Genomic DNA, 13193 nt, shown 5'->3' with positions numbered 1-13193 from the left:
ATAACACAGATGTAGAGAGTCTGCACACACCAACAGGGAATAACACAGATGTAGAGAGTCTGCACAGTCCAACAGGGAATAACACAGATGTAGAGAGTCTGCACAGTCCAACAGGGAATAACACAGATGTAGAGAGTCTGCACAGTCCAACAGGGAATAACACAGATGTAGAGAGTCTGCACAGTCCAACAGGGAATAACACAGATGTAGAGAGTCTGCACACAGTCCAACAGGGAATAACACAGATGTAGAGAGTCTGCACAGTCCAACAGGGAATAACACAGATGTAGAGAGTCTGCACGCACCAACAGGGAATAACACAGATGTAGAGAGTCTGCACACAGTCCAACAGGGAATAACACAGATGTAGAGAGTCTGCACAGTCCAACAGGGAATAACACAGATGTAGAGAGTCTGCACACACCAACAGGGAATAACACAGATGTAGAGAGTCTGCACAGTCCAACAGGGAATAAAACAGATGTAGAGTGTCTGCACAGTCCAACAGGGAATAAAACAGATGTAGAGTGTCTGCACAGTCCAACAGGGAATAACACAGATGTAGAGAGTCTGCACAGTCCAACAGGGAATAAAACAGATGTAGAGAGTCTGCACAGTCCAACAGGGAATAACACAGATGTAGAGAGTCTGCACAGTCCAACAGGGAATAACACAGATGTAGAGAGTCTGCACAGTCCAACAGGGAATAACACAGATGTAGAGAGTCTGCACAGTCCAACAGGGAATAACACAGATGTAGAGAGTCTGCACACACCAACAGGGAATAACACAGATGTAGAGAGTCTGCACAGTCCAACAGGGAATAACACAGATGTAGAGAGTCTGCACACAGTCCAACAGGGAATAACACAGATGTAGAGAGTCTGCACAGTCCAACAGGGAATAACACAGATGTAGAGAGTCTGCACAGTCCAACAGGGAATAAAACAGATGTAGAGTGTCTGCACAGTCCAACAGGGAATAAAACAGATGTAGAGTGTCTGCACAGTCCAACAGGGAATAACACAGATGTAGAGAGTCTGCACAGTCCAACAGGGAATAACACAGATGTAGAGAGTCTGCACAGTCCAACAGGGAATAAAACAGATGTAGAGAGTCTGCACAGTCCAACAGGGAATAACACAGATGTAGAGAGTCTGCACAGTCCAACACGGAATAACACAGATGTAGAGAGTCTGCACAGTCCAACAGGGAATAACACAGATGTAGAGAGTCTGCACAGTCCAACAGGGAATAACACAGATGTAGAGAGTCTGCACAGTCCAACAGGGAATAACACAGATGTAGAGAGTCTGCACAGTCCAACAGGGAATAACACAGTTGTTGTAAAAAGTCGTTGCTGGTACTGGGTTGTCGTCGGGTGACACGGTGTAACTTTATGCACAGTTCCATTGAAATACACATTTAAAACCATACTCATTGTGATAAGTTGTATTCCAAACTGTGTTGTTGTTACCAGGCAACAATAATGACTATATTAACTTTGTCAGTAGCGTTAAGTAGGCCGTACATTATTGTTCATCCCATGCCATTACCGTGCCGTTATTACCGTGTTGTACCTGGCAGTTCTCGAGGATACCCCAGGATGGGGATGGCTACCAGCAGAGCCAAAGCTCCTCCTCCCAGAAACCCAATCCACCAGGCACCAACCCAAAGAGGGTTGTCTGGGGCAACCTCCGCCCTGCAGCAGAGAGGAAGAAGTTATTACTACAGATGCCCTGCAGCAGGGGTTAGGGTTAAGATGGACAGCTTAGTAACCTTTGTTCTGCACCTTGGTCAGTTGACACTTGCCTAGGTGAAGGACAGAGGCCTCTGTTATAAATATGCAATCAATGTGTGTGGAGGATTAGGGGGGCGCTTTTATGGTGGGGCATGTGGACATCCTTGGGTGAGTGCAACACATTCCTCTAATAATCATCACATTCTAAACCTAGAAGAAGAAGAAGAAGAAGAAGAAGAAGAAGAAGAAGAAGAAGAAGAAGAAGAAGAAGAAGAAGAAGAAGAAGAAGAAGAAGAAGAAGAAGAAGAAGAAGAAGAAGAAGAAGAAGAAGAAGAAGAAGAAGAAGAAGAAGAAGAAGAAGAAGAAGAAGAAGAAGAAGAAGAAGAAGAAGAAGAAGAAGAAGAAGAAGAAGGAGTTGTTATGAGAAAGGTCATCAGTTCAACTGTGTGTCATACCAAAGCCTGTGTCAGTGATAAATGTGAGCATAGGTTGGAAAATGACAAATACATTTGGATGGCTTCAAATTGTAAAGAAAAACCCAGACAATAGACTATATAAAACTACTGATGTTCAAGAACAATTGAGCATAAATGTTAGTGGACTTACGTTGTGTAAATCTCGGTGAAAATGTTAAGGAAGTATCCACCCAGCAGGTAACCCACTGCAGGTCCAACTGTTGCCGCCGTGTAGAAGATTCCTGAGAGAGAAAGAGGATGGGGCTTTAATGACAGCTGTAACAGTAAAGCCAGAGTCAAGTTTGAGAGAGCAGAATCACACAGGAAGAGACCAACACATGCAGAGACCATGTGCAGTCTTTGTGTACAACAGTAATACTTGAAATAATGTTACTTTCTTCATATGTAGTATTCTGTAGTGGCACATTGGTCAAACAGACTCACCGATGTAGACAGGCGCCGAGCTGCCGTGTACGTTCTGATCCAGGTAAGTGACTCCCAACGTGTACAGAGGAGTGGCTCCAATGCCATGGAGAAACTGGCTCAACATGAAGACGAGGCAGTATCGTGAGAGTCGCCCGCCATCTCCTCCCCGACACAGGCTGCTGTTTGTTCTGGAACACATGTCCGAGACCTCCAGCGCACTCACCTGGTACGGTGATGTCGTGAAGTGTGGCAGAGCGAACAACAAAGAGCCACAGCCCATGATCATGATCCCCCAGCCCAGCCAGCGAGGCTTGTGCCCATTCCCCCCAAAGTAACTGGCAAACGCCAGGCAAACGCAGGCCGCCATATCATAGGAGCTGACGATGAGGCCAGTCTGGGAGCTGCTCAGGTCGAAGCGCCTTTCGATGGATGTAACTACAGTGTTGACGAAGCCATTTATGATCAGACCCTGGAGGAAAGAGGCCACAGACAGAAAGAACAAAACCCAGCGAGGTGTGTTAAACACCTGGATAGCTTTGGGCCTCAGAGAGCTCCAGCCATACAACAGCTCTGAGTCCTGCTCCATCAGACTGTGTCCACATTGAGCTGGTCCTGGCTCAAAGAACTGTCCCTGGAAGGATGTGGCTCCAGTGAAAACAGCAGGATGAACAGAGACATCAGCTCCAAGACTCGAGGGGCTCCTGGGAGCAGAGCCTATGGGACTTTGGCTCTGGGAGTCCGCACCAAGCTCTCCATCTGGAGGGTAGTCCTGCAGGTTCAACAACTCCTGCCTGGAGCTAAAGGAGGAATTTGCATTCAGCAGGGTGGGCATGGGGCCCTCGGTCTGCACCAGGGGCCGGATGATGGTGCAGTGAGTGTGACTTTACTTCTTAACCCTTAAACAGGATTTTGATCAGTTTGGACCCGAGAGTTCAAAGCTGCGTCTTTGTTGTGCTTGTTGGTATTGATCATGGAAAACCTGAAAAAAAAAACATGAAAATCATTCACAGTGAATTAGAGCTAAATGTGTTTTTTACCACAAATCTTATGCAACATTCAGATTTCAAAATGGCACAGAACGCCTCTACTTGGAGCCTTTGCTTTTGAGGGTCGATGCTGGAAACACGTTTTTGACCCTGGACTCGAGTTTGAACTGGACACAAATCCGTATCTTGCTGCCAGTGAAATGAGGTTTCTTCTGAGGAATGACCACAACTCTGGAGAAAGCTCATGGAAATGTGTAAACGCTAGACACACTACGCAACACTTTGATTGTTATTAGCTGTAATGATGGACTGGTCTCAATTCTGGTTCAGCGTTTGACACCATCGACCACAACATTCTACTGCAGAGGTGAGAATGTGATGTAGGTGTCAGAGGCCCCGCCCTCTGAGGCCCCGCCCTCAGAGGCCCCGCCCTCAGCTGCTTTGAATCATATTTATCTGATATGTACCAGACCCTGAGGGGTCAGTACTGGGTTCAGTTCTGTTTCCTCTTTACATGCTGCTGTTAGGTCACATGATCAGGTCACATGATCAGATGCAGACGACACTCAGCTGTATTTATCAATGAACCTGATCAGAGCGACATTGTGCTGGAGGTCATTGTGCTGGAGGTCATTGTGCTGGAGGTCATTATGCTGGAGGTCATTGTGCTGGAGGTCATTGTGCTGGAGGTCATTGTGCTGGAGGTCATTATGCTGGAGGTCATTGTGCTGGAGGTCATTGTGCTGGAGGTCATTGTGCTGGAGGTCATTGTGCTGGAGGTTATTGTGCTGGAGGTCATTGTGCTGGAGGTCATTGTGCTGGAGGTCATTGTGCTGGAGGTCATTGTGCTCGAGGTCATTGTGCTCGAGGTCATTGTGCTGGTCCTAAACATGTACGAGACGCTCTATCTGAGCAGATAGTCACACTGAAGCCTCCAGTTCTACTGTAAGAAACCTCAGAGTCTGATTGGACCAGGAGCTCTCATTTAAAGCTCATATAAATCAAGTCTGTAAAACAGACTCTTTCATTTGTGTAAAATAGATCAAATCAGAAGAATCCGGCCTAAAAGTGAAGCTGAAACGTCTCCTGCATTTGTCTAGATTCTCCTGTAACTCCTGCTCACAGCAGGTCCTAAAAGCTCCATAAAAAGCTTTAACTGGTTCAAAATGCAGCAGCAAGATTACAACAGGAACAAAAAGAAGAGATCACATTACGCAGGTGCTGGAGTCTCTTCACTGGCTCCTGTCCAGTTTAGAATCACATTTAAACTCCTCCTCCTGACTTACAAAGCCATAAATGACATGGCCCCTCCCACCTCAAAGATGCTCTAGAACCATCTCATCCAAACAGAGCTCTTCACTCTCAATGCTGGACTTCTGGTGCCAAGAGTCTCCAAAAGCATAGTAGGAGGTAGAGCCTTCTGGTGGTGCCAAGAGTCTCTAAAAGCACAGTAGGAGGTAGAGCTCATGTCCATGTTCAAGAGGCCGACACAGTCTCTTTATTTAAGACCAGGCTTAAAATGTTCCTCTTTGAAATGGCTTATGGTCAGACCAGGTAGGAACAGAAATATCCTGTGCGCAGACAGAACAAGGGAGAGTGGTAAGAGAAGAGGAGGAGGCCTCCCGGTGTTTGTTCATGAGAAGTGGTGTAGATCAAGCCACATCACAGTCAGAGAACAACTGTGTAACAGAGACATTGAACTGTTAGCCGTTAGCATGAGGCCATATTATCTGCCCCGGGAGTTCTCACACGTTATTGTAATAGCAGTGTACGTAGCCCCGTCTGCTAACGCTGACAATGCCTGTGAAGCACTGTTCTCCATCACAAGCAGACTGCAAAACAAGCACCTGAAAGGTTCTCTTCCTCGTCTCCGGTGACTTTAACCACGCTTCTCCTTCTTCTGTCCTGCCAACATACACCAGTATGTTACCTGTCCCACCAGAGAGAATAAAACATTGGATTTATTCTTTGCCAACACCAAGGAGGCTTATTCCTCCTCCCCTCTCCCTCCCGTGGGCAGCTCGGACCACACCCTTGTACATCTGAGGCCTGTGTATGAACCCATCGTGCGCAGGCAGCCTGTGGTGCCCCGTGTGGTGAGGATGTGGTCTGCTGAGAGCGAGGAGGCTCTGAGGGACTGCTTCAGCACCACTGTCTGGACTGAGCTTTATGACCCACATGGGGAGGACATCAACACCATCACAGAGCATCACGGACAACATCAACTAATGTTTTGAGAACATTGTTCCCTCCCGGACGGTGCGGTGTTTTCCAAACAACAAGCCGTGGATTAACCGTGAACTGAAGGCTCTGCTGAAGGAGAAGAAGAGCCTTCAGGTCAGGGTCAAGGAGGAGCTAAGGACTGTGCAGAAGGAGCTGAGGAGGAAGATCAGGCAGGCTGAGGCCGGCTACAAGAGGAGGATGGAGGAACAGCTGCAGCAAAAGAACATTCAGGGAGTGTGGAGGAGCCTGAAAACCATCTCGGCTTCAAAATCCCCCCTGCCCAGACAGAGGGGGATCTACAGTGGGTGAATGATTTAAATGCTCACTTCTTCAGGTTTGATCAATCACCCACCCCTCCCCCTGTACAGCTGCATGCTCCCTCTTCCACAGCCGGACAATGGCCCACCCCCGTTCCCCTTCACGCCTCTGCTCCGGACCATCATCTCCCCACTTCACCTGGACTCACCCATCCCCCCAGCACACAGTCCCCCTGCCAACCACTGACTGTCTCAGCAGCACAGGTGAGGAGTGAGCTGAAGAGGATTAAAGTGAGGAAGGCAGCAGGACCTGAGGCATCAGCCCCAGGCTCCTTAAGTCCTGCAGATGAACTGTGTGGAGTTATGGAGCATGTCTTCAACATGAGCCTGAAGCTGAGGGTGGTACCACAGGTCTGAAGACCTCCTGTCTGGTACCTGTGCCCAAGACACCGCGCGCCAAAGACCTCAACAGCTTCAGGCCGGTGGCTCTCACGTCCTGATGAAGACACTGGAGCTGGTCCTGGACCACCTCCGCTCCACCGTGAGCTCAGCCATGGACCCGTTGCAGTTTACATAAGTCCTGGCATCGGAGTGAAGGACGCCGTCATCTCCTTGCTGCACCGCTCTCTCTCTCACCTGAAGAAGCCTGGCAGCTTTGTGAGGATCCTGTTCTTTCATCTCTCCAGCGCCTTCAACACCATCAGCTCCTGAGGGACAAGCTGGAGACGGCTGGTGTGGAGGATGACCTGCAGAGTGAATCCTGGACTACCTCACAGACCGACCCCAGTTTGTGAGAGCCCGGGACTGTGTGTCTGACATTCGGACCTGCAGTGTGGGGGCGCCCCAGGGCACTGTCCTCGCGCCCTTTCTCTTCACCCTTTACACTGCAGACTTCAGACACGACATGGACAGCTGTGTCCTGCAGAAGTTCTCTGACGACTCTGCCATCATCGGACTCATCACGGACGACGATGACGAGGAGTACAGAGGACTGGAGCAGGACTTTGTGGAACCACCTCCTCATCAACGCGGGGAAGACCAAGGAGATGGTGGTGGACTTCCGTAGATGCCACTCTGCTGCCCCCTCACCAGTGAACATCCAGGGACGGGACAGGCCACGCCCCCCTCCCCAGTGAACATCCAGGGACGGGACATTGAGAGAGTGACTCATACAAGGACCTGGTGTTCATCTGAACCACAAACTGGACTCATAACACAGACTGAACAGGAAGAGCCAGAGTCGGCTCTACCTCCTGAGGAGACTCAGGTCTTTTGGAGGGACATCAGCTCCTGTAGGTGTGGTCATCACAGAGGGAGAGGAAGAAGCTGGACAAAGCTCCGTCCTGGGCTGTCCTCTGGACTCGGTGCAGGAGGTGGGGGACAGAAGGGTCCTGGCTAAATTCACATCTATGCTGGACCATGAGTGTCCCATGAGGACACTACTCTGTCCCCTGCAGGACACTCTGTCCCCTGCAGGACACTCTGTCCGCTCTGGAGAGCAGCTTCAGTGACTGATCCACCCTCGCTGTGTGAAGGAGACGTTTCACAGTCTGTCCTTCTGCTGCTGTCACTCTACAACAAACACTGCCCTGAACATGTGCAATACTGAATTAACCATGTGCAATATCTGTAAATAAGAGTTCTATTTTGTTTTTTATTCGGTTTTACTTACTTACTAATAGTATGACCTAGTCTTGTTCTAGTTATTTTTATTTTACTTTATTTTATTTTATTATCATTATTATCTTATTTTTTATCTTTATCTTTTTATCTGTATTTATCTATTTCATTTCCCCTCCTATTAAGATAGGAGAGGAGTTTTGTTAATAAGAGTTTTTTGTTTTGTTCATAAGAGTTTTTCTTCTATTAAGAGTGTTTTTGAAACTTCCTATAATCTGTCCTTTCCTCTTGTTCTACTGCAACATCCACATGTCCCTGTGGGACATTAAAGGAAATCTTATCTTATCTTATAAAGCTACAGTTTCAGCTCCGCTGCCCTAGCAGCAACTCAGGGGGAAGTATGAGCTCTGTCCTCTGATAAACACTTATTCTATCAAACTATATTTCATATTTAATTTCACTTGTGTTCATTGTCTTTTCTTCTTCTTCTCTCACTTCCTGTCGAGGAAAGACACATCCATGATGTGGCTGTGGCAGGGCTTAGTCCATTTTCCTGGCTGAGATGGCCAAGTCTCTATGAACATTGTTTAAATCACAACGGATTTTGAATTGAATTGAAATCCCTTGTCCTAAACCTACTTGAAAGGGAAAAAAGAACAATATAGAAGAGAATGACAAGAAGATGCTTGTTTGAAATGCATTCTCAGGCGCTGGATTATGTCCACACCTTTGTATTCCTGACATCTTGGTTTCAGCAGCAACAAGATGTTTGCTTTAACTTCTGAGTAAGAGTATGATATGCAATTTTATTTTGTGAATGTAATTCAAGGCTCAGCTTAAAACCTTTTTATTTAGTCAAGCCTTTTAAATGCACTTGTTTTAGGGACTGATTTTACTGTATATTGTTGTATATGTATTGTTCACTGTAAGTTTTTTGTGTTTTTATTGTTTTATTCTGTGTTTTGTGAAGCACTTTGTGACCTCTGTCGGTGAAAGGTGCTATAGAAATAAAATTTACTCACTTACAATACTAATTCTTATACGTTGCTTTCAGTGAAATCATTTTGTGATTTTATTCTTGAGTAATTATTTCATTCATTCACTACTTTGCACCTCAGCTTGAATTAGGGCTGTGTTCAAAATATCGATAGGGCGATATATCGTCACGGACTCCGTATCGATACTTGTATCAATACTGAGTCACAGTATCGATATTTTTTTTTATTTAAATTGTTTTTTTGTTTTTTTTGTGATGGCCGTAGACTTTAAACGAGGTGGAATAGTACTTTTGATCTGCTGTTTGTGCTGAGAAGGAGCTGTGGACCTGATCAGAAGCTCCTCTGGAGGAGAGAAGGAGCTTTGGACCTGATCAGAAGCTCCTCTGGAGGTGAGAAGGAGCTGTGGACCTGATCAGAAGCTCCTCTGGAGGTGAGAAGGAGCTGTGGACCTGATCAGAAGCTCCTCTGGAGGTGAGAAGGAGCTGTGGACCTGATCAGAAGCTCCTCTGGAGGTGAGAAGGAGCTGTGGACCTGATCAGAAGCTCCTCTGGAGGAGAGAAGGAGCTTTGGACCTGATCAGAAGCTCCTCTGGAGGTGAGAAGGAGCTGTGGACCTGATCAGAAGCTTCTCTGGAGGTGAGAAGGAGCTGTGGACCTGATCAGAAGCTCCTCTGGAGGTGAGAAGGAGCTGTGGACCTGATCAGAAGCTCCTCTGGAGGTGAGAAGGAGCTTTGGACCTGATCAGAAGCTCCTCTGGAGATGAGAAGGAGCTTTGGACCTGATCAGAAGCTCCTCTGGAGATGAGAAGGAGCTGTGGACCTGATCAGAAGCTCCTCTGGAGATGAGAAGGAGCTTTGGACCTGATCAGAAGCTCCTCTGGAGGAGAGAAGGAGCTGTGGACCTGATCAGAAGCTCCTCTGGAGGTGAGAAGGAGCTTTGGACCTGATCAGAAGCTCCTCTGGAGGTGAGAAGGAGCTGTGGACCTGATCAGAAGCTCCTCTGGAGGTGAGAAGGAGCTTTGGACCTGATCAGAAGCTCCTCTGGAGGAGAGAAGGAGCTGTGGACCTGATTAGAAGCTCCTCAGGAGGAGAGAAGGAGCTGTGGACCTGATTAGAAGCTCCTCAGGAGGAGAGAAGGAGCTGTGGACCTGATCAGAAGCTGATCTGTGCAGAAGATGCTGCTGCAGCTGTTCAGACCATGAAACATACAATACTTGACTAGAATGTGCTCCTTATATTTCTGTTTGGATCAGTGATTAAGTTATTGGAGCAGAAGGATTTATAAAGTGCTTTGTGGAGAAACATGACATTTCATACATTTTCTTATACAGAGTAAAAACATGACCCATTTGGTACATTTTTACGTCCCTTTTTTAAAAAATGTATCAAGATACGTATCGTAATGAGGGAATTGTATCAGAATATACAAGTATCGGGATACATATTGTATCTGTATCGGGATACGTATCGTATCGCGAGGGTCTTGGCGATACCCAGCCCCAGCTTGAATAATAATATTTCTTATGACACATGCTGTGCAGGACTTCTAAACCAGGTCTAAACCAGGTCGAAACCAGGTCTAAACCAGGACTAAACCAGGTCTAAACCAGGTCTAAACCAGGTCTAAACCAGGTCTAAACCAGGTCTAAACCAGGTCTTAACCAGGTCTAAACCAGGTCTAAACCAGGTCTAAACCAGGTCTAAACCAGGTCTAAACCAGGTCTTAACCAGGTCTAAACCAGGTCTAAACCAGGTCTAAACCAGGTCTAAACCAGGTCTTAACCAGGTCCAAACCAGGACTAAACCAGGACTAAACCAGGTCTAAACCAGGTCTAAACCAGGTCTAAACCAGGTCTAAACCAGGACTAAACCAGGTCTTAACCAGGTCTAAACCAGGTCTAAACCAGGTCTAAACCAGGTCTAAACCAGGTCTAAACCAGGTCTTAACTAGGTCGAAACCAGGTCTAAACCAGGTCTAAACCAGGTCTTAACTAGGTCGAAACCAGTCTAACAACCTTCAACAATGAGGTATTAGTTTCAGGCCAAACACAAAACAGGTGAAACAGAAAACTGCTGAGATTTTTTAAACTCTAAACAATCACAAAACAAAGAACATGACCAGAGGGACACGAGAGACTCAGATGCACGTGTAGAAGCACGTTTACTGTACTCTAGAACCGGAACATGTATGCAAAGCATTCTGGGAACAGTAGTCCACCGCTACATACAGACCTGCTGTAGTCAATTTGAACGCCTGGTCTTGCCTCATCTCAAGTCCTTCACCTCCCCTTGCTGGACCCCCTGCTGGACCCCCTGCTGGACCCCCTGCACTACCCCCTGCTGGACCCCCTGCTGGACCCCCTGCACTACCCCCTGCTGGACCCCCTGCTGGACCCCCTGCAGTACCCCCTGCAGTACCCCCTGCTGGACCCCCTGCAGTACCCCCTGCTGGACCCCCTGCTGGACCCCCTGCAGTTCTCCTACAGAGCCATCAGGTCTATGGACGACACCATCAACCTGGCTCTCCACTTCACCTGCAGCACCTGGACTCCCCGGGAACCTACACCAGGATCATGTTTGTGGACTTCAGCTCTGCATTCACATAGTGAAACAGCTTTGTCGCCACCTACATGACAAAAACTTATTTGAAGTTTTCCAGTCAGGGTTCAGAGCCCACCACAGCAGGGTTCAGAGCCCACCACAGCAGGGTTCAGAGCCCACCACAGCAGGGTTCAGAGCCCACCACAGCAGGGTTCAGAGCCCACCACAGCAGGGTCCACAGCCCACCACAGCAGGGTTCAGAGCCCACCACAGCAGGGTCCACAGCCCACCACAGCAGGGTTCAGAGCCCACCACAGCAGGGTTCAGAGCCCACCACAGCAGGGTCCAGAGCCCACCGCAGCAGGGTTCAGAGCCCACCACAGCAGGGTTCAGAGCCCACCACAGCAGGGTTCAGAGCCCACCACAGCAGGGTTCAGAGCCCACCGCAGCAGGGTTCAGCTTCTGGTGGTGCCAAGAGTCTCTAAAAGCACAGTATACGGTAGAGCCTTCGGGTGGTGCCAAGAGTCTCTAAAAGCACAGTAGGAGGTATAGCCTTCGGGTGGAGCCAAGAGTCTCTAAAAGCACAGTAGGAGGTAGAGTCCTGTCCATGTTAAATATGCTGACACAGTCTCTTCATTTAAGTCCAGGAATAGAAAGTTCCTCTTTGAAATGACTTATGGTCAGACCAGTGAGGAACAGAAATATAAAGCTACAGTTTCAGCTCCGCTGCCCTAGCAGCAACTCTGGGGAAGTATGACAGCTTGAGCACTATCCTCTTCTTCTGACTACTTATTCTATCAAACAAGATTTGATATTTATTTCCACTTGCAAAATGTTCTTTGCCTTTTCTTTTTCTTTGTCTCACTCCTGAGGACCTGTGGACCCAGATGTCCCTCTCCTGGTGAAGTGGTCCCTGCCCCGTGTGGACGGTCCCTCATCTGCCTGAAGAGTGGCTCCAGCTCCAGTCTCCCTCTCGTCCGTCTGTGAGAATCAGATCTCTCCATCACTGTGGAACTCCTCCAGGTTTCTACTTTTCCCAAAAAGGTTTTTTGTAGTTTTTCCTGGCCGAAAAGGAGGGTCTAAGGACAGAAGGAGGGTCTAAGGACAGAAGGAGGGTCTAAGGACAGAAGGAGGGTCTAAGGACAGAGGACTCTGGGACATCGTTCCTCGCCACCATAGACATTGCTTACTTCGTTTTTCACTGTTGCCCTCAGAGGAAACTGTTGTTGTGCATGGTTTTGGGCCTTACAAAAATAAATTGAATTGAAATTGAACACCATCCTCCTGCTCTGCTCCAGGACAAGCTCTCCCAGCTCAATGTGCCTGACTCCACCTGCAGGTGGAGCGCTGACTCCACCTGCGGGGGGAGCGCCGACTCAACCTGCAGGTGGAGCACCGACTCCACCTGCGGGGGGGGGGGCGCCGACTTCCTGACGGATCGGAGGCAGTGTGTGCGGCTGGGGAAATCAGCACAGGAGCTCCACAGGGCTGTGTACTTTCTCCTAAGCTCTTCTCCCTGTACACAAACTGCTGCACCTCCAGCCACGACGAGACCACCCTCATCGCCACGACGACACCACCCTCATCGCCACGACGACACCACCCTCATCGCCACGACGACACCACCCTCATCGCCATGACGACACCACCCTCATCGCCGTGACGACACCACCCTCATCGCCACGACGACACCACCCTCATCGCCATGACGACACCACCCTCATCGCCATGACGACACCACCCTCGGGCTCATATGGGACGGGATGAGTCTGTTACAGGAGGTGGAGCGATTGGTGCAGCGGCAACAACCTGGAGTTCAACGCCCAGAAGACACAGGAGGTGATCGTGGACTTCAGGAAAGTCACAGCCCTAGATCTTATCTGATCTTATCTGATCTTATCTGATCTTATCTGTTTTACTATATTTACAGAGTTCAGATAAGGTTTTA

General features: G+C 48.3%; 1 protein-coding gene across 1 annotated transcript in view; it reads right to left on the bottom strand.

Annotated features, from left to right (window-relative positions):
* slco4a1 (solute carrier organic anion transporter family, member 4A1) overlaps positions 1-3519 on the bottom strand; it is a 36439-nt gene extending 32920 nt beyond the window's left edge. The window contains exons 1-3 of the mRNA XM_072434273.1: positions 2641-3519; positions 2348-2438; positions 1581-1702 (exon numbers count right to left, since the gene is read on the bottom strand). Of these exons, the coding sequence (XP_072290374.1) occupies positions 1581-1702; positions 2348-2438; positions 2641-3454 (1027 nt within the window). The 5' untranslated portion in view covers positions 3455-3519. The remainder of the gene's footprint in view (positions 1-1580; positions 1703-2347; positions 2439-2640) is intronic.
* Positions 3520-13193: the final 9674 nt, after the last annotated feature.

Source organism: Eucyclogobius newberryi, unplaced genomic scaffold (assembly GCF_026437365.1).
Source record: "Eucyclogobius newberryi isolate DKJ021-1_F unplaced genomic scaffold, fEucNew1.0.hap1 SCAF_61, whole genome shotgun sequence".
Taxonomy (NCBI): domain Eukaryota; kingdom Metazoa; phylum Chordata; class Actinopteri; order Gobiiformes; family Gobiidae; genus Eucyclogobius; species Eucyclogobius newberryi.
The sequence above is the reverse complement of the archived record's forward strand: the minus strand, read 5'-3'. Positions and strand labels throughout refer to the sequence as shown.